The 27,871-nt window shown below is 43.4% G+C and overlaps 1 protein-coding gene across 1 annotated transcript; it reads left to right on the plus strand.

The window, feature by feature from the left end:
• The first annotated feature begins 645 nt into the window (after positions 1–645).
• On the plus strand, positions 646–27,871 carry LOC119693467. The gene is made up of 9 exons (XM_048623061.1): positions 646–827; positions 4,682–4,727; positions 13,275–13,555; positions 22,420–22,613; positions 23,601–23,773; positions 23,867–24,342; positions 24,419–25,469; positions 25,545–25,659; positions 26,342–27,871. The coding sequence occupies exons 1-9, from the start codon at positions 771–773 to the stop codon at positions 26,535–26,537; spliced, it is 2,589 nt and encodes an 862-aa protein (XP_048479018.1). The 5' UTR covers positions 646–770; the 3' UTR covers positions 26,538–27,871.

Consider the following 27,871-nt stretch of genomic DNA (forward strand, 5'->3'; position numbering starts at 1 on the left):
GTAGGCCATAGGGCACTACCTACCTTAATAGGTAAAAAATATTTGTACCTACATATTTGTATGCATAAATAATCTATATTCTCTTTTCCATTCTTTGCTATGTTGGGGTGTAAGTATGTACCTACACATGGCTCTCTCTTATGGTACCTTTGGTATTACAGGTACATATTATTTACATGGGCTTCAGTAACCTACATAAATACAGTAAATTTTAGTGAAACCTAAATAAAATTTTACTGATAAATATAAATAATTCACGATTGGATAATGTAATAGTACGTGACCATGACTGCTATGTCAAAGGTGTATTTGTTTAATTACAATGGTCCTGTCTTAATGTGTTAAATTTGTGCGTAAAAATATCTCTATTATTATGAACCTTCAGCTCCAAATTGTTGTGAGTCCTTCGAGTGACCTCGCTGCTGTCTGTGGTGGGGCCGCCTCCAGGCCGCAGGGCTTGGCTGAGGCTTTAGAACCATTACCCCGTATAAACATTTATTCCTAGACATAAGAACACAATCAAATATATCTCAATGCAATATATCTAATCTATGAGGGACCGTACTTAATGAATGACTTGCAAGCCAAACCATCCCAACCAACTAAAATTGAATGAATAATGAGTGTACGTATTTTTTTGCTAATATACAGTTTAATTGTTTCAGGTACCAGGGACTCAGAAGTGAAGTGGAGTGTTCGCGAGTGTGAGATGTAGCTAATCGAGTGCGCGTGTGTGTGTGAGCTAGTGATGGTGTCAGTGTGTGGGTGAGATGGCGGACGATACCACCATCATCGAGGGAACTGTCAAGTTCCGCGATGGAAAAAAGGTGAGATATCCATATCCCTATGCACATAACACTTTTTTTAAATTTTTTTATTTTTTTTTATGTAACCGTCCATGCTTAGAATAGATATATGCACATAATTATCATCAGATATCTAAAAAATTTGGGTCATTTCAGTTGAACTTTTGTAAGTGGAACCTTTTCATTACTCTTGACTCGTGAGTGTAATATTTTATACGTTACCTATTGGTTCATTTATTCATTACTAATTATGCCCTAGAAACGTTGATTAGCTTTAAGGGCCCGTACAGGGTGACGTGCCGCGCCAATTTTGGGTTTTCAATGCCTTTCACACAGCACACGCAGTGACACGCACACATGTAAGTTTGCACAGTGGGTCGATAAACTTTTACTCGCCAACTTTATTGACAATTATGTTCAAGTACATTTTGGGTGATTTTAGGGTAAGTAGGTAAGTATTAAAATATTAAATTAATGTGGTATTTACTTGTGTAGATAATAAGTTTCGGGCATCCTCCAGCCAACTGAACCCCGACGACAAAGCAAAGTAAATACATAGTGTCGCAAAAGGGCTATACTAAGCCAAAAGGGGATGACTCAAGGGGTCATTCTGAACAACTTTTGTTCTAAGAGATTTGCAAATTCGCGAAAAAAAAATTCATTTTCCATGGTAAAAAGTCATATGTCCAACAAAGTTTCTAACAAAAAAAAATAAAATTCAAAAACTCAAAATACAAAATATTTTATTTCGTAAACTTACATACTAGTTACAATAGTTGATGGGGTATCCTTTTAAGTATAAAGTACCTGTGCCAGGATACCCCGCTCTTCCATATACTAAGTACATTTTAAACAGTTTCTATGAAAAAGGTTTTTTTTTGTTAATTTCCAAAACTCGTAGAGCAAAAGTTCAGAATGACCCCCTGTCTTACTCCTTTTTACCCGACTGCCGAAGGAGGAGGGTAATGTTTTTTGATTGTATGTATGTATGTTTGTCTGTTTCTTTGTTCCCTCCTGTAGCCTAAACGGCTTGATAGATTTTGATGTATGAGGTATTGTTAGAAGCGTATTGATGGCGCGATGGTTATAGGCTATGTGACGTTCCATTGAAATGTATATAGCGCCCTCTAGAGGACATAACGTGATGATCGAAAAAATAATAATACAACTTTGCCGTGTAAGGTATCAAATGAAAGGGCTTGATTTTCACATTACAAAAATATGCATTTTGAAGGTATTTAAATAACAACACCAAAATTATTGAAATTAAAAATGATCATGAACTACTGACGTAAAATTTCATAAAATAAAAACAACTAAAAAGTTACAAATAAAAAAATACAATTATAAACAAACGAAAAACCCGACTGTACGCTAAAAACATGAAAACAAGTCCCAATGTTAATGGAAAGTAGGCGGGGACCAACTTGACCGCCACTCAAGGCCGTTTTCTGAGTAACATTCAGCTAAATGGTGAACCCTCTGCTGGTCCCCACCTACGATACTTTCCATTAACATTGGGACTTGTTTTCATCTTTTTAGCGTGCAGTCGGGTTTTTTGTTTGTTTATAATTTGTTTAGTACTATATACCGCTTTTTAAATACCTGTAAGTACATTTTTTGGTAGCAGCATAATATTTTTACTTAATTTTAGGGTTTCGAACGTCAAAAGAAAAAAAGCAACCGTTATAGGATCTCTTTGTTGTCCGTCTGTCTGACTGACTGTCTGTCACCGCCCTTTTTCTCAGAAACGGGTAAAGATATCAAGCTGATATTTCGCATAGATGGGGAGTACCCCAAAAAAAATATTATGGTACTCCCTGTCCCACACAAGTAAATTGGGGCTTATATTTTTTCCAGTTATTTTGATGTGTACCCTTTTTTTTCTTTGTTGTATTGTATAAGTATATGTTTCTTTTCTTTAAATCTGTATTTTTTTTGTTGTTGCTGTCTATATCTTCAAATCACGCCATCTATCTTTTGTTTTTTTGTGGCTACTGTCTATAGAAGAAATTCCGTCATTGACAATTTTACGTTACGAATTTATTTTTATTTTTACATTTTCGTGGAGAACCAACAGCATTTTGTTAAAATAAATATAATGATAAAAAATATAAATAATTATTACTTATGAACACATAACAACTTGATGCCATTAACAGAATGAACTTAGTAAACCCAGTAAACCTAACACATCCAGAGGAAAAATAAAATCTCTTTCTCTCTCTCTGAAAAACATACTTAATAGCCCAAACTCGATGCTTTTAGCTATTAAATCTTTGAAATAAAATTCAGTCACCTCCGTGTTACTGCCCTCATCAGATCCTCACGAGACCATGCCTCAACCAGCACCATGAGACTGTGTTTTTGAATCCTAACCTAATCTTCCTACGTATTGTCATCACTTAGATCCATTCACTATATTCCTGCTCCTCATCCCAGGGCCGTGGGGACCGGAGGCACGTCAGCTTTTTAAAGACATCAGCAGCAGACTAATAGAAGTCTCAAGGGACCCTAGGGTTGGCACTTACCTATCACAAAGGCTAAGCATCGCTATATAGCGGGGTAACGCGGCCAGCGTCTTGGGTACCCTACCCGACAGTGGCAGCGATCTGGCCAGCATCTTCTTTTTAGTTTAATTTTAATTTTATATTAGTTAGCTTTAGTTAGGCATTAATAATTATAATTTAATCAAGAAGTACCATGGACTTAACTAATAAAAAACATTATCATTTAATTTATTGAATATAGTATAAGAATTATGCTTCCTCAATTTCAAATCAAATTATGTTGGTGTCATAAAAGTTGAAAAAGTGCAATGACAACCAATGTGCAGTGATTTTGTGTCTGTACACAATTAGATCGCGAGCTGTCAGTGCCGCCTAAACCGACGTGACCCTTCTTTGGAGGCCACCGGCCGACTGAGTCAAACGTCGCTTGTGTTTATGATTTTATAACACAGAAAGCCGCCATAGATATTTGTATGAAGATTTGAGGGAAAAAAATTGCTCAAGTTTGGGATTAATTTACACAAAATAGGTGTGTGTTTATTAAAAAACAAGGTATTTAGCGCCTAGTCCAAGCATTTATCTTTATAATTTGATAAGAATCATATGAAAATTCTTGATAATTACGACACAGTTGTTACAATACGGGAGTGTGATTTACTGGTTTTTCGTAATTAATTTACAGTTATCCATAAGCATTTACTTAAATTCGAATGATTCAGCACCTAGCTAGACTCTTCGGCTACCTGTGTGATTTTTTTCAAGGCTGTAGAGCATCATTTACTACATAATTCTATGACAATGCCAACCCTCGATTGCCTATTGCTGACCCTTAATGTATTGCATCATTTGTGCCACGCCCCCGGCGTACAGATAGATAACTTTCTGAATAGGCAGACGACCGAATAGCGTAGTGGACTACTGAGACGAAGGTCCCGGGTTCGATTCCCGGCTGGGGCAGATATTTGTTTAAACACAGATATTTGTTGTCGGGTCTTTGATGTGGCCGTAAAATGGCAATAGGCCCGCCCCCTATTTACATTGGGACTAACATAACACTCTGGCGAAAAGTGGGTGCAGCAATGCACCACTGCCTACCCCGCAAGGGAGTACATTAGTACAAAGCATGAGTGTGTGTGTGTGCATTGTTTGTACTTCCACAAAGAACTTTAACTTAAACACTGTTTAACAAGTATTTATAACGAAATTTTAAAGATTTTGCAGGCGTTTGAAAGCGCTAAACATCAGTTAAATACTATCTTAGTTTTTCTGGTCCTTAGTGTTTAGTGTAAGTACATATGGTGTGAAGTGTGTGTTTAGTGTAAGTACATGTGGTGTGAAGTGAGTAACGGTGCGTTGTTGTTGCAGTGGAAGCCGCGCTGGTGCGTCATGCGCAAGCTGTCGCCCGTCGCAGGTACGTGCCTTCTACGCATACCTATCACTTGTTTCGTACATACTTCTAAAAAACTAAAGTTCGTAATTGTAACAGATTATTTTAAGTAGTAAGTAAGTATACTGATTACTGAATAAAATATGATACCCGTACCTGTATGTTGAACCCATCCGCAGCACAAACAGTTTCATCCTAAAACTCATAGTTTCTTCTTCGGTGAATCATGTAGTAGAGTTCGGGCCACCTCTGGAGTCTTACTGCTAAATCGGAAACTAACCTGCCTATTTATAGTTCTATGATGGTAGCCATATAGCACGTCATCCTCATCACGACCCATCACGTCCCCACCGCTGGGGCACGGGTCTCCTACCAATGAAGGAAGGCTTAAGGCCTAGTTGTATTTAAAAATATTAAGTGTTGTACAGCGCCGCGGCTACGGGACTTTGGTGGTGGCGAGCACTCTAGACTCTAGACCATGCTACACACACTGGACAGACACTGTAGTTAACACACATACACCCGCGTGCCGGTTCATCTGTGGACACGCGTTCACTGACTGCGCAATTACCTGAGATCTGATCTGAGATTATGTGCATGTGCATGAGCAGGTCAAGCGACTGGATGATAGTAATGCTGCAACACCGTTGCACATTGCGCTCGCATCAACGGGCTCTCTAGAAGCATCCACCTGATCGTTTTAAGTAGGTACCTACTATTCTTTGTAGTGTGAAATGTGACAAAGTGTTACTTCAATATCGTATTGAGTAAACGCAGTCGGCGCGGCTCCGGAGGTGTTGTATCAGCTGCGCGGCGGGACGAGGCGGCTGATGTATGCACATAATCCGCGAGCGATGGCGGCGCGGGGGCCGCGGGGGGCGCGGGGGGCGGTACATCATCTGCATACTGCACACACAAACTAACGATACCAACATAGGATGCTGCGAAAACTTACATTTTACTCTGTGTACTTTAGTGTGAAACTTCCCCAGTTAAGCGATTCTTCGCCGAAAATTTCACAGCGCTGTTCGGTGAAACTCAGTGCACTCGCGGCGAGCGCTCTCGTGAGCCCCGTGCAGCCGCGGCCGCCGCCCGCCCGGGGCTTTCACTCACCACTCTATTCATTAAATATATAGTAAAAATCTTCAATTCTTATTTAATTTACTTTGGAGTACCATCCATATGCACAAATAGTGTATTTTTACAGGCCTTATAAGTCACACACATAACATTCAAGTTTAAAATCGAGCTATATTAAACGTTAAATCAATGACTATAATTCATTGTACAAAATTACAACAATTTTATTAATCTATAAATCAATTCATTTAAATACAAGCCAACGATTTTTATTACAAAAAGCATTTCATGATCAATAATCGGTGTTAAATAATAATTATGTCCTGTTATCCGTCTGTATCCGTCATTGATTCATGACTACCTCATGCTACATCTACATGGTTATTCTTGGAGAGGTATTTATTCTGTAGTGGACTATTATCATTGACTGTTTGTTTGTTTACCATTCACAAGTTCAGTCGCACCTCGCACCTACTACTGATGCGAGCAAGTTGTCCATGCGGGGCGTGTAGACAGGCAGCGGCGGGTGCTGACTAGAGGCTGCTGAATTTCTGAATTACAGCGTACGCGTTTTGAGTTTACGCCGCCGACGTGTGTTCAACACCATCCCAGGGGCCCCTAATAGGCGCAGCAGCAGCACAGTAATGATCACGTTTTAATTCACTCGGCTCGAGCGCGGCGCGAGTAATGGCGAGCTCGTCTGATGCCGGCATTCGACGGACATTTGCATTTTAAATGTGTGGCTCCAGTCGAAACGGTGTCGGCGGTCGCACATTACAATATTTTATTTGTGGTCCTGTCCAAATTGACCAGCTTTGATACTAATTATTGCCATTTATTTCACCAATTAAAGCCGCTTAAATTACAATAAATTAACCCGGTAGATATACCTATCTACACAATTTGTAATAAGCTAAAGCTGCAGCTATGAAACTATGTTGTGCCTTTCGAGTGTGCAATGAGTCGGTCGCATCTGAACGTAGTCGTCGGTGGCTGTGAATGGACGGCCGCGGAATAAAACAAGTGCCGGTGCAGTCCTGCCGTGCTGTGTGTGTGTGTGTGCGTGTCTCTGTGACGTCACTTCCGCCATGTGGCGTCGCCGCATGAATGCGTCACTATCATCTGCACCGACACTATCGAAGTACCATTTCATTGATACGACACCCAACACCACCGAGTGAGAGTCCGCTCTGCTTCCTGTGTCTGTACCAGTGAGGGGAGTATTGTTGGTAACTTGAAACAGACAAAGTTTTGTCTTTGTGGCGCTATATGCTCACAACTGTGAGACAGCGCTGGACGAGGGACATGGGGTGCACTTCTACCTTCTAAGACATAATTATAATTATGATTATAGAGTCTGTCTTTAACACAATGAATATTAAATAGATAAGCTAAGTTAGCTTAGTTCATGAACCATTAGATGAATCTAAATAGACAATAATAATATATGCTCTTGGATTCTTAGCCATAGCTGGGCGCTTCCGGTGTCCGCGCCGCGCCGCCCTCCACATAATAAATGCAGTAAAACGCAAAAATTACAAGAAAATATTTGGTCTGAGTTGCAGTGTGTCCGTATCGTTGCTGTTTCGTGACGGTGCCGCGGTGTTAACTGTGTAAAAACCGACCCGGCAACCACAGGTTACATTAAAATGTAAGCTATGACCCTGTGGCCTCGCACACTACGTTTCATTGAAGTGACGTCACACACAGTGGGCTTGACTTGAATGGACTATACTCATACTGTTAGAAATTTCCATCTCATAGCGCCTTGTCCATCAATTAGAGTGAATCAAGTGAATGAATCAATAATAAGTACATGAATGAAACTTTATTGCCAATATACATCTATCTATCTATCTATCAAGGCGAGCTGATTTTCCGCATTTAGCCTCCAAGGTGGGCCATTATGCGTGAAATACCTATGGGGTGACTAGCTATTAAGCCACCCAAGCTCACGCCAGAAAGCCAGTAGACGACCTAGGTTGCTCATGGCTTCCCGGAGGGACCCCGGAGATCCGAGGATTTTTGATCGTAGTGTCTCCACGCCTTTGCAATGTAACAAGACATGGGAAGCTGTTTCATCGTCCTCCATGCAACTTCTGCAAAGAGGAGTGGAGGAGATTTTCATGCGATATAGGTGTTTATTTAACCGGCAGTGGCCTGTTATGGTACTTATCACGACACGTAAGTTTGCTCTGTCCAAGCATAATAATTTGCGTGTTAGTTTAGTATTAATTAGTGGTACAAAAGCCTTTGTTTGTTTGCACTCGGCACTGTTACTCCAGAGATTGGTGTGGCATTCTGTCGTTCGGGAACGTAACCAAGAGCGAATTTGGTTGAAAGGGATCGGTACTATCGGCTCTGGGCCTATTGGTGCAGTGTCAGATCCCTTTCGTGCAAGTTCATCAGCAGCGTCGTTCCCCAGCGACCCGCTGTGCCCTTTTATCCACTGGAGGGTTATGTTATTGTTTTGTGAGGCAAGCGATTCTAGAGCTGAGTGACACTCTAGTACTAGCCCCGAAGTTATAGTTTTGCTAGACAAAGCTAGCAGAACTGCAGCACTATCAGATAGGATACGAATACGTTGATTCGAAACCTTTCTAGATTTGACTGCGTTAGCGGCCCGTGTAATAGCAACACATTCAGCCTGAAAGATTGTGTTGTATTTGCCTAGTGCCAGTGAAAAATGAATGTTTAGGTCATCCGAGTGGACACCAGCACCCGTACCTGACGTTTTTTTGGATCCATCAGTGTATATTCTCAGTTCATATATACTGGACTGATCTCTTGGTTCTTCATGCAATTGAATGTTGTAGTGCCTATTAAATATATGGATAAGCGGAATTCGATCACCAATGGCTGCCATCATTGGTTGATGTTTTATGGCTTCCAACATAATGGATGTGTGTGACGCTGTTGAGTTATTTGCCCAGAGGCCAGCTGCTCTTAGTCTAAAAGCGGCGGCAGCTGCTTCCTGTTTCACCACGAGATGTAATGGTGGAAGGTCGAGAAGTACCTCGAGTGCGGCCGTGGGTGTTGATTTCATGCATCCTGTGATGGCCACACATGCAAGCCTTTGTAGCTTTTGCAGCTTGTTTTTTACTGAGCTAAGTTCTGTTTTGGGCCACCAGACTACAGAACCGTAAGTTATGGTAGGTCGTATGACAGCTTTGTACAGCCATAATGTTAATTTTGGTTTAAGGCCCCAGGTTTTTCCTAACATTCGCTTACACTGCCAGAAAGCGATCGTAGCCTGTTTTATTTTGTTATCGAGATGTTTATTCCAGTTCAACTTGTTATCTAGCGTTATGCCAAGATATTTCACTTCAGTTGAAAGTGTTAGTTGAGTACCAAATAATGTAGGCAAGCTCATGTTATTGAGTTTTCTCTTGTTAGTGAATAGTACTAATTCTGTTTTACTGGGATTGACTTTTAGTCGATACTCCCTGCACCATTGCTCGACAATCTTCATTGCGGCCTGCATAACGCTACAATGAAGGTTCTCGAATTTCCCACTAATGAGGATGGTGAGGTCATCTGCATAGCCGACTGTATAGAAGCTGCTGCTGTTGAGTCGTCTAAGGAGGTCGTCAACTACCAGATTCCACAGTAGAGGTGAAAGGACCCCGCCTTGAGGGCAGCCTTTAGCTACAATGCATCTGGTTGTCCCGTTTAGGTTGAGTTGTACTGCTCTTAACTTTAACATATTATTTATCTACCAATATACATGATTACCAAATAAATATTTGTAATAAGTTTGTACAAAAGTCAATATTTATTTATTTATTTATTTTAAGGCACACAAAACAGGTTACAATCATTATAAATAAAAGTGTTATAAAAAGTGTTTTGTTCTAGATTATAACCCAAACAATGTGTACACAGCATGATTAAAACTAGAAACATGTTCTTAATTATTAAATTTTAACAAATAAGTTAATACAGGTAATAAGTACATACGACCGAATGGCGTAGTGGTTAGTGACCCTGACTACTGAGCCGATGGTCCCGGGTTCGATTCCCGGCTGGGGCAGATATCTGTTTAAACACAGATATTTGTTCTCGGGTCTTGGATGTGCCCGTAAAATGTCAATAGGCCCGCCCCCTATTACATTGGGACTAACATAACACTCTGGCGAAAAGTGGGTGCAGCAATGCACCTCTGCCTACCCCGCAAGGGAGTACAGTAATAAAAGTACATATATGACCTAAATTTAAATTACAAAAAAAGATATTTTTATTGATGATCGTTGAGGATATTTAGAATAGATTGTCGATAATGACATGGGTTAGAGTCAAATATATATCTATGTTATGTTCATTGGATAAAGTGTTGTAAGTGCGACGCATCCTTACTAAAGGATTATAATAAGTAGTATTATTTTTGAAGACTTCAAGTGGAAACAAATTTGGCTTACGTATTCTAAACTGAGTATTAATTTTCATTGACGATAAAAGTGCTGGTGAATCTATTCGTGAATGGATAATCTTGTGCAAGTACATAGGGTCGCATTGTGTTCGACGAGTTTCGTTAAATTTTTCCAGCCTAGCTTTATAACTGTTAAAAGTAATCGAGTGCTATGCAGTTTGTAGGCTAAAATTCTGAGGCACTTTTTTTGCACTCTTTCAATATTTGTGGTGTGGACCATGTACTCGTAGCAAGGAGACCATATAGGTGAAGCGTACTCTAATATGCTTCTTACTAAACTATAATACAAATAGAGGAGACTATGAGGATTTCTAAAATTGCAAGTAGATCTTACAATAAACCCTAACAGTCGATTGCCCCTGTTAACAATATACTCATAGTGATGTCTAAATGTCAGTTGTTCATCAAACATAACCCCGAGGTCTCTAATTAAAGTTTTACGTTCAAGAGATTGAGCACTAAGTTCATAGTTGAATAAGATACGGTGAATTTTTCGAGTGAACGTTATAACTGAGCACTTACTGATATTAAGTTTCATATGGTTAACGGTGCACCATTCTGAAATCGTATCAAGATCTCTTTGCAGGTTATTGCAGTCTTGTAAATCTGTTATATAAGTGAAAACCTTCAAATCATCAGCGTAAAGTAAGCAGGGACTATTGAGCCTGTCAATTAGGTCGTTTATGAATATTATAAACAAGAGCGGCCCAAGATGTGATCCTTGGGGCACTCCAGATGTCGTAATTATAGGAGACTACAAGAAACTCTTTACTGTAAAATATTTATAGAGACTCGTTTTAGATATTAGTATTTTTTCAGTTTTTAGTTTTATCTCAATTATTAATAATAATATGATTATGATAATTAATTATTATGATTACTTTACTTTGCGATCTGAACCAAACCTAGCTACGATAGTGAATTCGTTACGATACAACCATCAGATATTTCGTTCGCATTATACAGAATTTAGTTGAAATATGATTAAAATTAGATGCCGCACACTATCGGCACAGCCCTCTCATGTGGATAATTTCAAACTGTTGCTAACGCAGAATTAATATCAACACGACACAATGTGGGGCTGTGGATTTATCTTATTATCTGTATTTAGTGCACAGCGGTGTTTGTACCGTTATGTTTGTGATGATAATGATATTGACAACAGCGGGCGGAAGATGAGATGAGACATGAATGTGTTGTATCAAGATTGAACTAGGTAATTAACGTTCCTTATGTCGGATAAATATTAGGGCGCCAGGATCGAAGCAGATGTCAATCACACAATCATTATACTCAGTACACTTGTCCACCGCCCAGAGTTTTAGTATCACATGTCATCAGACAATTAGTTTACTGTTAGTATAAAGCGATTTGGGACTAAACGAAAGCGTTAAGTGACAATTCTCGTTGTGAGGTCTCATGTTTGGAGAAATAAATGCCGCCACCCGCAGTGGTGTGAGGGAGACATACGAGAGTGACAGAGAGGAGGCAATTAAAAGCTCCCGTTGTCGCGTTTATGAGCTCTAAACTGTTTCCGGCGCGCCGTGTGCTGGCGACCGGCCGACTCCACTGTGCGGACTGCAGCTCGCAGCTCGCCATTCACTCCGCCGCGGGAATGCACGGCTCAAAGTGTTCTGAATTCAGCCCAGGCATTTAACGTATTGTTTCCCTTAAAAGCTTTTTCAAATTAGTCAACTCGCTTTACACCACATAGTTAAATATAGCATTTACTTAAATCGTGTTGCGATTTTGGGGTCTGATCGACTTTGGGGTGAATTCCGCAAGTGAAATAATAAAAATGGGGCGAAGGTCGATTTGAGTGCGGAAATGAGAGTAGGAACGTGGTGCACACAATGGCAATGGCGGCACGCGACGCGGCACACGTGACACACGCGTGTCGCGTTCATTACGTGTGTCAGCGAGCACGGTTCCTTCCCCTACTGCACTGCAAGAACAAAAATGTTCCTTCTAATTGCGATTGATAGCAGTTTTCGGAATCCAATGACGTAATATGACTATTGTAGTAATGGGGGAGGGTAAACACTTTTATATACACAAAAACGTTGTGCAGTGCGAATAGTTGGTAGGTACAGAAGTTTGTGCTAAAACATAAGAATATTACTTATATTAAATTAGTTAAGTATGTGGTACTAAATTATTGTTCTTCAAACGAAAAATAACCATGCACCCATAAAATTGTCATGTGAAACCATGACTATTATCAAAACAAAATAATTTTCGGAACATCTCCTTGCACAAAAATAATAAAAAAACTTACCATAACACTACAGAATAGGGATCCACTAATGCTCTTTATGACACTGGAAGATTTTAGATTGAATTTAAAATCCCGCGGCCATCACTTGTCTCGACGCTCGTCGGCTCCCGACCGAACTACTTCCCCCTGCGACGGAATATCTGCGCGCTGCAAATAAATTTAATTTAATGTAAAGAGATTTGGATCACGCGTGCCCTCGCTCCGACCCTCCCGATACTTATTTCCTTCCCGATAAGAATGCGTCACTGCTCTATCAAAGCTCCAATAGTAGAGAAAAACTTTTACTGCAGCTCGGAACAAATGTGCCGCAAGTGATTGTGTTCAGTGAAGTTTATTCATGGAAGTAAAAAGTCCAAGTCTTGTTCTTGTTCAGTTGAAAGCCAAATCGATTCGGAGCGTGACAGATGCCGCCGCGCTTCAGGCGAACTCTCTTTACGAGCGTCCACTCTGCGAAAGAACATAACTTTTTGAAAGTACTTACCTAATATGGACCTAATGACGGATTCAAATTTTTATAATATGTACCGGCCATGTGTGAGTCCCCGTGGTTTTGATCTCACGGTAAAATACATTATAAATTGTAGTTGCCTTGGAGGTTAACTAGTCTAACCCAACATTTTTGTGAAAAATGAATTAAGCAGGTGTACCAAACGATTTAGAATCGAGTAAAGTCTACGGTGGTCTATTATTGTAAGCCTAAAAAAAAATTGTGGTTTGGACTAGTTGACCTCCAAGGGCTCCAAGGCGTCGTTATTTACTAATTGTTTCCCGTTGTCGGCAGACTGCGTGCACCTGCAGCTGTACCGCGACTCGCGCGCGCGCTGGCGCGGGGCGGCGGGGGGCGCTGGGGGCGCGGGGGGCGCGGGGGGCGCGGGGGGCGCGGGGGGCGCGGGGGGTGGGGACAGCGCGGGGGGCTGCAAGGCGTCGCTGTCACTGCAGCAGTTCGTGGGCTGCGAGGCGGGCTTCACGCTGGACCAGCACTCCAACACGCTGGCGCTGCTGTGCCGCGACCACGTGGCGCTGCTCGCCTTCGACACGCGCGAGCGACTCATGCAGTGGCAGGTACCCGCACACTTCTTCTTCTTCCTAGCCTTATTTTTATTAAGGGGTGGCTTTGATTTGTTCATCATGCTACGCCATTTTACCCTGTTCTTTGTCATACCCTCAGTCACTCCACACTCTACATAATTATTTCCTTTCACGTATTCTAGCTAAGTCTTTCTCGGTCTTCCTCTCTTACGTTTACCTTCATATTTATCATTCTCTTTGTTATGTAATCTTCTTTTCTTCTCATTCATGTCGAACCACAGTTTCATTCAGCTTGCAATAAATAAAATATTTCACCAATCTGAAAGGCCTAATTTTCATTTGGTTAAGGCGTTAGAATATAATGAATCGTTAAGCCTATTAAAGTGCTATAAGAGACGTGCGATTTATTCCCCGCCACCTCGTGCGGTGAGCGTTGTGATTCCAGACACGTTGTAAGGGGATGTGTTAGCTCACCCTTACATTAGATGTTATGTTATGTTATGTTGTTGAGATCGGTGGTAGTAGAAACTCGATGATATGTTAAGACACTGTTGTTTATTCAAGTTCTAAACCGATACTAAAAATAGATAGGTACAAAGTTTATAGGAATCTAAAACTAAGCAGTTTTATGTTGGTCGCACGTTATGCGTGGATGCTACTTATAATGTAGGTATTTTATGTATATTTATACATGCTGCCAAATCAAAAAGAGATAACTATTAGATCAATCAATTAAAAAGACCAATGTTATACAATTCAAATTAAAATAAATGTTCAACTTATGGTAAGTATAATAAGTATGTAAAATGTTAATAATAATAGTGCTTAAATATTAAATTTATGTTTATTGGGTAGTGAGGTCATCTCCATGGCAGGTTGGTGGTGTGGTGGCGGCATCGGGGGCACGATGCAGCCGGAGCAGGCGGGCGCGGGTGCGGGCTGCGGCGCGCGCGCTGCCTCCCGCCGGCGGCGCAGCTTGCGCACGACGACGAGTGACGTCATCAGGCCCACCAGCAGCAGTCCCAGAGTTATGTACGAGATGCTGTATTGATGGACATCGTGATTTGTTATTGTTTCAGGAAGTTTTGTTCTGTTTCTTAGCTCCTCTAGTTGATGTTGGATCTCTTTCAGTTTAACTTCATTTCGTTCTGTGTTAATGTCCAGTGACTCCAGTGTAGGTATCTTTTCTATTTTTGTAATGTTGTTCAAATCGTCCCACAATGGCATGCGTATGAGAGGGTTTATGTACAGTTTATTCTGGTATTCTGTATCAGTGTATATAGTTGTTTCTCCTCTCTTGATGGTACATCCTTGATCTACTTTAATGAGCCCAGTTCCTGTTGTCACCTTCGAAGTCATATGTTCTTGGCAAATTATTCGTAATTCACATTCTTCGCAGCAGGCGTAAAGCCACATGTTATGTTGCTGTAATTCGATCCATTTATTGTCACAGCGCTCTCGCTGATAGACACACTGCGACCGCTTATTGTACCCAGCAATAAGATCTATTTCACATGGCATAATTTGTTGGCGCATAGTGTATACTGGCTTGTTCAGTGCACATATGTGTTTGTTTTGCATTAAAATAGTGCAGTCCTGTAGATCTCTCAAATTTAACTTCATATACACCTCCTTAAGTATGTTGAGTGCGACGTATTCTGATGTTGTTATTACTGTGCTAGAGCTTCCGTTTGCAATTTGCGGTATAGGTATAACTCTGTATAGGCTAAATTGTATGTCATTGATAAGAGGTATTTTCAGCTCCATTATCACGAACTCTGGCGTGATTCTTGCCTTCACTTTAATGAGTTTATAAATGTTGCTTAATTCTTCATACGGATTGTTTATTGGCAGCGATAGATGTTTCGGTAGTTGCGAAGATATAGTGCGAAGTTCTTTCAATATTTGTTCTTGTGAAATAACGCGGGAATCGATCTGCCCCCGGTATATGTCTTGCACAGTGTGTATGAGGCCTTCTTGGATCCGCCGTAATTTGTTTATGAATGTTACAACTGATAAGGTGATTGTATTGTAGTAATTCATATAAGAGTTTTCTTGCGTTTTCTGGTTTAACGACTCTATATGTTTCTCGACGTCAGTTAAATGTTCCTTTATTAGACCGAATTGGGTGTTCATAGAGGCTTCATTTCTGAGTAAAATGTTGTTTTGTACTTCTAATATGCTGGTTTGGTTTTTTATCAGTTGGAGTAAATATTCTTCATTGTTTTTGACCTTGTTTATGTCTTGTGAATACTGTTCGGCAAAGTTTTCGTCCAGGACACCGAAGAGCGTGCGAGCAAGGTTTCCGACGCCATTGAAGTATCCTCTTTTAACTCTCGTTTTGTTGAAGTTTTGTTGGGCGTGTAGCAAGTAGTTATTGTGATCCAGTTCTTGTTTTTCTTGTTCCAGCTCAATCACTATGCTACGACAGAGCGTTTGATAACTGAATTGGTTGCAAATGTTGTCGATGTGGGATATGTAACTTTCTAGATGGTTTATTCCCCTCCAATATGTTGACATATTGAAGTAAGTCAGTATTGTCCAGCTGTCGTGAACAGTGTGCAGTTGTCCCATATCATCATAGTATATTTGTCGCCCTTGTTCGAATGGATTTATTCTGTAGTTAGTTTCTTCTTGATGCGTACTTGGTATAAGAGCAAACAAGCTCAGAAGTACACAAAAGTAATATCCTAGCCTCTTGCCTGGCTGTTTTCTGTTCTTTTTGGTTTGTTCGTCTTTCTTTATGTTCTCCAAATCGGTTGTTTCCTTTTCAGTTACTGGTAGCCGTATTAGCTTTGTTATTGGTCTCTTCAAGACCCCATCCTTAGTTCGCACTGTCACTACTCGTACTAGCTCATCTTTTCCCGGATGTACCTCCTTTATTCGACCGAGGGCCCATTTTCCTGGTGGGAGGCCTTCTTCCTTGATTACTACAACATCACCAGTGCATAGGTTTTCTGTAGATCTTAGCCATTTGTTTCTTGTTTGCAGTTGTTGTAAATAATCCGTAGACCATTTTTTCCAAAATTGTTGTATCATCCTTGATGTTAGCTGCCATCTTGTTTTGTAACTGCAGCTTTCTTCAATCTGTCGTTCAGGCACGGACAGTAAAGGACCTCCAATCAGGAAGTGTCCCGGTGTGAGGACAAAGTCCAAGTCCTCAGGATTCTCTGTTATTGCTGTCAGCGGCCTTGAGTTGAGACACGCCTCTATGCGGACCAATAATGTATAAAACTCTTCGTAGGTGAGCCTTTGGTCCCCCAGCACTCTCTTCAAATGTTGTTTGGTGGACTTGACTGCAGCCTCCCACACCCCGCCTGCAGTTGGCCAAGCAGGGGCATTGAACTGCCACTCAATTTGCATGTCTGTTGTTTTGTTTTCTATGTTTTCGAATGTTGCGTTTTCCTTGAACAGTTTCTTGAGCTCTCTGTTGGCTCCGATGAAGTTGCTGCCACAGTCGGAGAATAACATTTTTATCGGGCCTCTCCTTGAAACCACCCTGGATAGTGCGTTGAGGAATGTGGGGGTGCTCATATCGGACACGAGTTCTAAATGTACAGCCTTTGTTGTCATACATACAAAGAGCGCAATGTAACCCTTGCACGTCTTTATTCCCCTGCCTTTGTTCGCCTTTATCTCAAAGGGCCCCGCGTAGTCCACTCCGCAATGGTAGAAGGGTCTGCTCGGTGTTACTCTTGACTTCGGCAGGTCACCCATCAACTGGTTTTGTTGACGCGGGTTGAATCGGGCACATTTTACACATCCTCTTAATTGTTTTTTCACACTGTTTAGTCCACCAGTGATCCAGTACCGCTGACGTAGATATGTCAAAGTCAGCCGTGCTCCTCCATGCAATGTTAACTGGTGAGCTTGTTCAATAAACAGCTGTGTTCCCCTGTAGTTTGCAGGTAATATCAGTGGGTGCTTGGCATCGTACTGTATCTCAGAGTTTCTTAGTCTTCCGCCCACTCTAAGACACTCATTTTCGTCCAAAAATGGATTTAATTTTAGGATGTTGCTGTGGCTTTTTACTGTTCCATTCTTCTTTAAATCCTTAATTTCCGACGAGTATTCTTGTTGTTGTAAATGTTTAACAATAAGTAATTCTCCCGCTCTTATCTCCTGCAGCGTAAGGTGTCCTGTTGCGGTCGTCGGCCGGCCGTCGCGTGTCCATGTTATGAAACGTAATATCCAAGCGATAAGTCGAGCGGCCGCCGTAATAGAACTGTGTTTGTTTATAATTTCTCTGATTATATTATGTTCATTTATATGTTGAGCACTGTACGAGTTTAATTTTATTTCTTCCTCGGTTGTAAATGTTTGTTTGGTAGGGTACTCAGAGTAATCATTTTTAAGCCACGACGGACCTTCCCACCACGGTGAAAACTGTTGTAATTGTGAGGGTAGAAGGCCTCTTGATGCACAGTCAGCGGAATTTTGCTCCGATCGCACGTGATTCCAATCGTCAGCCGGAATTATTTCCTTTATTTGTTCTACTCTGTTTGAGACGTATTGCTTCCAGCGTTGTGAGTCACCCTGTAGCCAGCCAAGGACGACCATTGAGTCTGTCCATGCATATGTTTTTGTTATGTTAGTGCTTAGGCTTGATTTGACCTTAGCGACGAGCTTAGCGAGTAGATGTGCGCCACACAGCTCTAGTCGGGGTAGTGTTTGTTTTTTGTTGATTGGGGCGACCTTTGTTTTCGCCGCGACTAATGTTATCGTACTGTCTCCGTTAGGTAGGTATACCTTGATGTACGTCACACATGCAAATGCCTTTTCGGAGGCGTCACAAAATGCATGTAACTCGACTCTCTTGTCTTCGTTACTTGTTCCCAGCCATCTTGGCACGTTTATTTGTGATATGTTTGTTAATTCTTTGCGAATATTTTCCCATTCTTTGGCGATAGTTGGGGGTAGCTCATCTTCCCATTGAATCTTAGACAGCCACACATTTTGAAAAAGGATCTTCGTTTTTATGGTAACGGGTGATAGCCAGCCTAGCGGATCGAATAGCTTGGCTACGTCACTTAGCATTTTTCGCTTCGTGACACATTTAGCTTGTTCTTGTTGTCCGATTGTTGATGAAAATTCAAACTTGTCATGCTTAGGGTTCCATCCAAGGCCCAATGTTTTTGATGTTTCTGTTTCAGTGAATGCGAAATTATTCGGGTTTCTCATTTCATCAGGTAGGTCTTTCACTAATGCGGGTTCGTTACTTGACCATTTTCTTAGGTTAAACCCTCCACTGCTCAGCAGGTTTATTAACTCATCTCTGCATTTTCTTGCCTCCTCAATGCTGTGAGAGCCAAAGAGCGCATCGTCCATATAAAAATTGTTTTGTAATATGGGCTTCGCCCGGGGGTAGTTGTCTCCTTCATCGATGGCCAGTTGTTTTAATGTTTTCTGGGCTATGTACGGGGCTGATTTGGTTCCATATGTTAAGCTTACGAGCTCATATTCTGTTATGTTTCCACTGTTATCCGAGTCAGTCCATATGATTTTCTGAAGCGGCCGATCTTCTGGGTGTACTAAGATGAATCTGTACATTTTTTCGATATCAGCAGCCAGAACATACTTGTGCTGCCGCCATTGTAATAGGAGATGTTGCAGGTCAGCTTGCAGGTTTGGGCCGTTTTCCATCAAATCATTAAGACTTAGCCCCGTAGAAGTTTTCGCTGAAGCATTAAACACCACTCTAATTTTCGTGAACACAGCTTCTTCTCTGATGATACCATGGTGAGGAAGAAAATATTCTATGTCTTGTTTTGTGATAGATTTTTTCATGTGACCCAACTGTTCATATTCGGTCATAAAATCCCGGTACATTTGACCATACTCCTTGTTTTTGTTTATTTTTCGTTCTAGTTGTTTGTATTGTGCGATAGCTTGAGATTTCGATTGACCCAATTTACTCTCGAACCCGGGTTTCATCGGCAATCGAACCTGGTAACGGCCATCTGTGAGGCGTGTTGTGGTCTCCTCGTAATATTTGTCACAAGGGTTGATTGTTTGGCTCTCGCTCTCGACGTTGGTTATCTCTTCTTGTTCCCAAAACTTTGATATTTGTTCAATGTTGTTCAACACAACATGGCATTTGTATGTTGTGCAGTTTCCAGAGAGAACCCAGCCTAGGCGAGTTTGTTGAGCCGTTATTAATTTGTTATTAACTCTGATGAGACCTTCCATGATCAAAACAGAATATATGTCAGCTCCCAGCAGAATGTCTATGTTGCTTGTTATATTAAACTGAGGGTCCGCCAACTTCAAATTTTCAATTTCACTCCACGATTCCAGTTTGAATGATTTGTTTGGTAGTTTGTTTGTTAATGATCTCATGACTAACGCCTTGACGTTGAACTCATAATCACTGTTTAGTGCCTTACACATTAGCTGCACTTCTCCCTTACACTTGTTAGAGGAAGAGGCTCCTAATCCTGTCACGACGGCATCATACTTGTTCTTTTTCAATTTCAGTCGTTGCACAGCATCTTCTGTTATCAATGTTACTTGGGAACCTTGGTCGAGTAAGGCTCTCAATATTATAAAATTCCCATCGGCCGATTGTACTGTTATCTGTGCTGTTGCCAACAGTACTTCATTTACGTCCTCGTTTGAAACATGACTACTTTGGCGCTGTTTTGATGATGACACCTTCGTCATAATCGCGTCGTGTAACATGGTATTGTGACCGCCGTTGCAATGTTTGCATGTTTTATTCGACATACATGCATTTCCGTTGTGGGAAAATAGACAGTTTTTACACACATTTAATCTCTCAACCATTTTAAGTTTTCTTTCGGGACTTGTTTCCATAAATTCCTTGCAGAAATATAATCCATGATCTTTGTTACAGTTTGGGCATGTTATTTTTAATGTGTTGAACGATCTCGGTTTGTATGATACGTTTGTATAACTTGGTTGCGGCTTATTCTGTTTCAGCATAAATTGTTGTTGTTTGTTGGGCACAGGCTTGTTCTTGATAGTAATGATACTTGCCGATGTTTTACTTGTTTCGAGCGCTAAGAACTTGTGTTCCAAGTAAGATAAAAATTCTTCCATGGTTGGGAGCTGGCGGGGATCCTTACAAGACTCGATGAAGGACTGAGTAGTTTCTTGATCCAATTTTTGCAAGAAGATATGGACCAGTAATGGATCCCAGCTCGTAGTGTCTATTTGTAGATTGTTAATAGCCTTTAGATTTTCAGATATTGAATCGTGAAACTTCTTCAATGCAGCGGCTGTTGGTTGTTGTATTTCGTGTTGGTTCAACAGGAGATTAGCGTGGTAAGAGAAGATTAATCTCAGGTTATCATATCTGTGTTGAAGTATTTCCCAGCAAGATTCATAGTTATCACTGTTGATGTTCAAATGTTGGACTAGGCGTTCGGCTTCGCCTCTTAATTTTGCCTTTAAATGTTGCATTTTTTGCACTCGTGGGATCATGTTGTTAGAATGCACAGCTTCCACAAATAAATCTTTGAATGTGGTCCATTGTGAATAACTGCCGTCAAATGTTGGAAGTTCGATCTTCGGAGTACTTCTTTCTTGATGCACTTGACTCCACAATTTTTTGTTAATTTGAGACTTCGCCTGTTTGAACAACTCTTCAAGCTGGTTGTACTCGGTTTCAAGCTCATCCATATCACCCATCTGGTTATCCATCTTCCAGTAGAACCGATCGAAGGTTTCCCATCTCGACGACACAGTTTTAAGCTCATCTTCTAATTGCCATCTCTCCGATAAATCATCTAAGTTCATGTTTCTAATAGTGCGTTGAAGTGCTCTAATGTTGGATTTATGTTCATTTAGCATCTCAAAAAACTTGTCAGCTTTACTTGATGACTGAAATTCAACAGGACGATATAAGGCGTCGCCACTGATATCGGCTTGCGCTGTGCTTGCGCCCGCGTCAACGAATTGTTCCTCGCTTCCTTGTTCACGAAGAGCTCGTAACTTCTCTTCATACGATATAATCATAGTTTTTGTAGATAAATATAGCTCCTTTACCTTTTCAAAAACTCCACGCGTGAAATATTCATCGCTCCTGTCTTCCTGTTGTACTAACTTGTTGTTGTTCACAAAAAACTGTTCCCAGTACTTTTCCAGGCTTGTTAGACGTTGTTTAAAATACTCCGGTGTTTTTCGCAGAGCAGGATCCTTTCTGAAGTTAGTGTTGATACTTTTGATCTTCTCCAGCAGCTCAGATTGTTTAGCCAATGTTTCTGTTAGGTTCATCTTGTTTTGTTTATGTTGTTGTAATGTTAAGTGAAAAGGGTTGTTTTTCCAAATTCACTGGTTCTTGATTCTGAGAGAAAGCGATCTCGCTACGTTATGTGCGCACTCTCAATCTAGCCGGGGAGGTCCGCTGGTGGAAGGCCGACTAGACCGATTCGCTAACGCAACAAAACCACAAAACTCCCAAAAATGTCTCGAAGGACCAAAATGTAAGGGGATGTGTTAGCTCACCCTTACATTAGATGTTATGTTATGTTATGTTGTTGAGATCGGTGGTAGTAGAAACTCGATGATATGTTAAGACACTGTTGTTTATTCAAGTTCTAAACCGATACTAAAAATAGATAGGTACAAAGTTTATAGGAATCTAAAACTAAGCAGTTTTATGTTGGTCGCACGTTATGCGTGGATGCTACTTATAATGTAGGTATTTTATGTATATTTATACACACGTCCACGCATGGCCATTCATTAAACCTATATCTTGCTGCAGTAATGCTATTAAAATATCATAATTCTTTACCTAGTTACGTGTATAGACTATATACACTCTCTGTAGTTAAAACTTATAGACTATATGAAGTGTATAAAAGATTTGAAGTTTAGTGCCTGTGATAAAGAGCATAGGCACTGAACTAATGTGGTCATCCCATGTGCAGGTGAAGGTGGAGCTGCACCTGGGCGCGTCGCGGCAGCACGTGGTGATCGTGGCGCCGACGCCCCCCGGGGCCCCCGCGCCCGCCCCCCGCGCGCCCCCCGGCCCCGCGCGCCTGCACGTGCGGGGGGCGCGCGCCGCCCTCACCGCCGGCGTGCCCCCGCGGCTGCTCGCCGTCTGGGAGATGCAGCACCTCAGGTCAGCCACTAGCTTTGTTCTTAGTAACATAATACATATCACAAGGTCACATCACGTCGGGGTCACCAATTTTCCCGAGAGATGTGGATAGAATGAGACACGAGATGTGAGAGTGAGACTGGTGTTTGATGAAAGTAATGTGGTGTGTACACATATACGTGGATGGTCTGAAAAGTTTCCGACCTAACATAGATACAAGATTTTTTTTCTTAAAATTTATTTTTATTCTTCTACATAGTCTCTCATATAGTAATTAGGCGGCGCCAAAACTCGGATTGATTGCGCCTAAACTGCGCCAACAGAGCATTGGAAATGTTCATTCGAACACGTCGTTGGTCTGACGTTAGCAATCGCGGCAGCCAACGCGCGGACAGCCTTCTCATGCCTAAATCTTGATTTAATATGTGACAAACAAGTTCTCTGGACATTTTAATTGCCTCTGCTATCTCTCTCACTTTAATTCGGCGGTCGTCTAACACCATTTGGTGAACTTTAGCGATGTTATCGTCAGTAGTTGCAGTTTTTGGACGTCCCTAACGTTCATCATCTCCGAAGCTCTTACGGCCACGTTTAAATTCGGCTGCCAAAATTTTACTGTGGTAAATGACGGTGAAGAGTCCCCGTACACAGAATCTAACTCATCTTTGATTTACGTAGGGGCATTCCCTTTCAAAAACAAATATTTTAAGACAGCTCGATACTCGATTTTTTCCATTTTCACAGAAATGCTCACATCGACTCACTCAAACGACTGTAAAATAAAAACCGCGCGTCAGAAATGGCTGAAATTTTGAAGTGTTGCTGTCAAAAGATGCACAATTACATTCCCTGACTTTAATTGATGTATGCTGCCATCTTCACGTTGAGGTCGGAAACTTTTCAGACCACCTACGTAGCTCATGAACCATCGTGGCTATGTAGCATGTATACAATCATATAGTCTAGACCTTCTAAATTTCCTCATGATTAGTGATAATGTTCCGTCAGACGGTACGGCGTGGTGGAGGGGCGGTTCTGCCTGGAGGGCGGGTCGCGGAGCGCGCGCGGCGCCGGGCTCACGGTGCTGGCGTCCGAGCGCGCGCGGGACATCGCCCAGGACTTCGACCGCGCCACCGCCGGCGAGCTGTCCCCGCGCAGGAAGACCATGCCCGCTAGTCAAGGTACCATCCACTTATTAATAGTATTCATTGCAGCTTTACAGGTTATAATCGTCGTTCATTATCTTTAATAATAATAATGATGTTTGTTTGAAGCGGGTAGTCCGACGTCTCACCGCGCCTTCCGTCCCGACACGCGGCTGTCGGAGCTGCAGGAGCGGTGCGCGCCGCCGCGGCACCTGCCGCTGGGCGAGGCGGTGCGGGGCGGGGGCGGCGCGGTGCGGGGCGGGGGCGGCGCAGCGCCGGGGCGGCTCGGGCCCAGCGCGTCGGCGCATGCGGGGCTGGCGGCGGCGGGCGGCGCGCTGCTGGCGCGGTGTCGCTCCTGCATGTCCCATCTCGGCGCGCTCGGCCGCTCCTCCGCGGCGCCCACGCCCAGCGCGAGCCACTTCAGCCCCAACTGGACCATGGACGAGCTGCCGTCCCCGCCGCGCGAGCCCCCCGCGCCCCCGCGCCCCCCGCGCGCGCCCCGCGAGCCCCTGCCGGGCCGCGCCCGCCGCGCCGCGCCCGCCGACGAGCTCTCGCGGGTCGGACCCTATGAAAATTACGATGTGCCTAAATTACCTTCTGCTGAGGTGAGTTACCCCAAACTTTTAAGTGTATCGAGTGCAGCTGATATGTCCGATATTTTTAACTCGAGTTGCTTTTCAGGTGGAAGGAGAATACTACGACACGCCTAAAAGGCTGAAAGAGTGCTTGAACGACGACCTGTTTAGACTAGCGCAGGGCGCGGCGCCGGGCGCGGTGATCGTGGAGCGGCCGTGCGGCTGCCTGCTGCAGCTGGGCCGGCGGCGCGCGCCCGCCGTGGTGGAGGTGGACGAGGCGGGGGCGGGCGCGGGGGCGGGGGCGGGGGCGGCGTGCCCGTGCCGGCGCGTCACGGACTGGATCCTGCCGTACTGCGGCGCCGGCAAGGAGAACCAGCGGCCGGAGCGCGCCGCGCTGTACGCCACCGTGGACCTCGCGCGCAAGACGCGGCGGCGGGCGCCCACGGCGGGCGCGGGGAGCGGGGTGGCGCCGCTCTGCCTGGACGCGCGCCTGCTGGCCGCGGACGGAACCACGTCTAACTACGAGAACCTGCACTTCGCGCGCTCGCTGGAGCTCTACGAGAACGCGAAGGACGTGCTGCAGCGCGCGGGCGTCACGCGGCGCGAGCTGGACGCGCTGGGGGCCGCGGGGGGGCGGGGGGCGCACGACGAATACCTCATGATGGAGCCGGGCGCCGCCTACACGCCGATGTCCCCCGCGGCGCTGACGCGCGACGACAAGGCGGCCAGCAACCCGGCGCTGCACGCGGGGGGCGCGGGGGCTGCGGGGGGCGCGGGGGCGGGGCGCGCCGAGTACCGCCAGCGCTCCAGCTCGGCCGACTCGTCACGCTTCCTGGAGGACGAGGCGCCGAGCCGCGCCGCGTCCGCCTGCAGCATCGAGACCCTGCGCGACCTGCAGCTGGAGGCGGGGGCGGGGGGCGCGGGGGGCGTGCGCCGCGCCGCCTCCGTGCCGGGGGGCGCGGGGGGCTGCCGCGACTCCTCCAGCTCCAACGACTCGGGCGTGTCGCTGTGCTCGTCGCGCCCCCGCGCCCCCCGCGCCCCCCGCCCCCGCCGCTCACGCTCCACGGACCCGCTGCGCGACTGCGACGTGGCGGTGCCCACCAAGTCCTCGTCGGCGGAGGCGGAGGTGCCCGTGCTCTCCGGGAAGCCGCTGAGATGTGAGTGTTCTTTCATTGTATGAAGTTATTCCAAGCCCTGTGTACATGTTGTTCTAACGCCCCGGTCCCTCGCAGGCGCGCGGCCGGACACGCGCAGCACGTCGAGCGGCGCGTCCGACATGTCCGACTACATCGAGACGCTGTCGCTCTGCTCCTCGCACTCCTCCACCGACACGCCCGTCACCATGAGGTACGGATCTTCAGATTTTTTATCGATTTTGTTCGCTTGTTATATAAAGAATGTAGCGTATGTGTGTTGTCTAGTGTGAGATGTGTGGCTGGCGATGGTGTGTGCAAGTTGTGTAGCTCATGTTGTATGCAGAGTGTGTAACTCATGTTGTGTGCAGGGTGTGTAACTTATGTTGTGAGCAGGGTGTGTAACTCATGTTGTGTGCAGGGTGTGTAACTCATGTTGTGTGCAGGGTGTGTAACTTATGTTGTGAGCAGGGTGTGTAACTCATGTTGTGTGCAGGGTGTGTAACTCATGTTGTGTGCAGGGTGTGTAACTTATGTTGTGTGCAGGGTGTGTAACTCATGTTGTGTGCAGGGTGTGTAACTCATGTTGTGTGCAGGGTGTGTAACTCATGTTGTGTGCAGGGTGTGTAACTCATGTTGTGTGCAGGGAGTATAACTCATGTTGTATGCAGAGTGTGTAACTCATGTTGGGTGCAGGGTGTGTAACTCATGTTGTGAGCAGGGTGTGTAACTCACGTTGTGTGCAGGGAGTATAACTCATCTTGTATGCAGAGTGTGTAACTCATGTTGTGTGCAGGGTGTGTAACTCATGTTGTGAGCAGGGTGTGTAACTCACGTTGTGTGCAGGGAGTATAACTCATGTTGTATGCAGAGTGTGTAACTCATGTTGTGTGCAGGGTGGTGCGCGAGGCGACGAGCTCGCTGCGGCCGCGCTCGGGCAAGGAGTACGTGCAGCCAGCGGCGCGCTGCGCCCGCGACCCCCGCGACCCCCGCGACACCCGTGACCCCCGTGACCCCCGTGACCCCCGCGACCCCCGGGACCCCCGCGACTCCTGCAACCACTGCGACCACCACGACTCCCGGAGGCACTGAGCACCAGTGGCTGCTATCTATGAAGCAAGAGGCTGTACTTTTTGAAAAATATTCGTTGCATTTTTTCGCCGCAGTCGTCACGTGGCGCGTTGGCGATCTGGACCTGATGAGTGTAGCATGTGCATCGACACAGTGTGACCATGTTCATAACAATAATATCTATGTCTATCGATACATCAATAACTCTGACTATGGTATAAGTGTTATAATACCACTCACTGTTCAATATGATGCTGTTATAACACTATTGGTGAAAGTCGAACATTGTGATAGTGTGTGCAATGCCACGCTTGTCCTGAATACTGAAAGTTATTCATAAGATAGTAGGAAGACTTCTAATTTCAATTATTACACCAGAACTGCATATTGGTTGTGAACTTTTTATCAATTTATACATTCTGTGTCAAGTCTTAACTAACTCAAATCTTGTCAGTAATTTTGTGCTTTCAGTTTTGTTTAGATACTTACTTAATATTTCTTGTGATCCGTCCATTCTCTGTCGTTTATATTTTTCTTTATATTGTAGTTAAGCTTCTCGTCATGTTTTGTAGCTGTATTTATTATAAATTCAAATTGTAAAAACTTGTACACTACTTATTAAATAATTATAATATTTATGTTCTTATAGTATAAACGATTTATATAAATATTTTTTAAGATGTCAATCTCATTATATTATATCTACATAAGTAAGTGCTAATTGTATAGTTAAATATAGACATTAATATTTTTTGGCTAAATTATAATCAATTTCAAATTAGTAAACTAAACGAATTACAAAACAGGTCGATAATTTAATGTAAAGTAATAATGTGTAAAGGCGACGCATTGAAAGCCAAATAAATATAATTATGTCTAGTCATTCCTATTACTCGATATTGTAAATATAAATGTTATAATCGTGTAAAGTGTTACATAATATATTTAGATTATTCATAGATAATGTTTACAACGAGCTCTGATGTTTTTTTGTCTACCCATCGATGTAATATTTTGATATGGTAAGTTTATGGCTGCCGCGCTGCAGGCAGCTGTATGTATGTACATTGTATGTATTTTATTTTATATTGTATGTAGATATGAACCGTATAGCAATAACAAGTGCAACAGACGTGATCCTAGAAGTGTAAAGTATATATATTTATCTCTTGTCCAGAGCGGAGAGGCGGCAATGGCTCCATTCAAAACCACACAGCTTTTTAGTTAAAAACTAGAATTTTGCAAGGCATTCAAAAAGGACCCCGCGGGTCAGGTCAGCCCTTTTTGTCTTACGAGTAGGTACTATACCACCATTACAATAATGTCCCTAAATTACACTATTTCATGCTATGTTA

This window comes from Plutella xylostella, chromosome 3 (assembly GCF_932276165.1).
Source record: "Plutella xylostella chromosome 3, ilPluXylo3.1, whole genome shotgun sequence".
Classification (NCBI taxonomy): Eukaryota; Metazoa; Arthropoda; class Insecta; order Lepidoptera; family Plutellidae; genus Plutella; species Plutella xylostella.

Coding starts and splice junctions, on each gene's coding strand:
- LOC119693467 (XM_048623061.1), top strand. CDS start 771: ATGGCGGACGATACCACCATCATCGAGGGAACTGTCAAGTTCCGCGAT. Junction 13,556..22,419: donor AGCGACTCATGCAGTGGCAG/GTACCCGCACAC, acceptor TCCCATGTGCAG/GTGAAGGTGGAGCTGCACCT. Junction 25,470..25,544: donor CTCCGGGAAGCCGCTGAGAT/GTGAGTGTTCTT, acceptor GGTCCCTCGCAG/GCGCGCGGCCGGACACGCGC.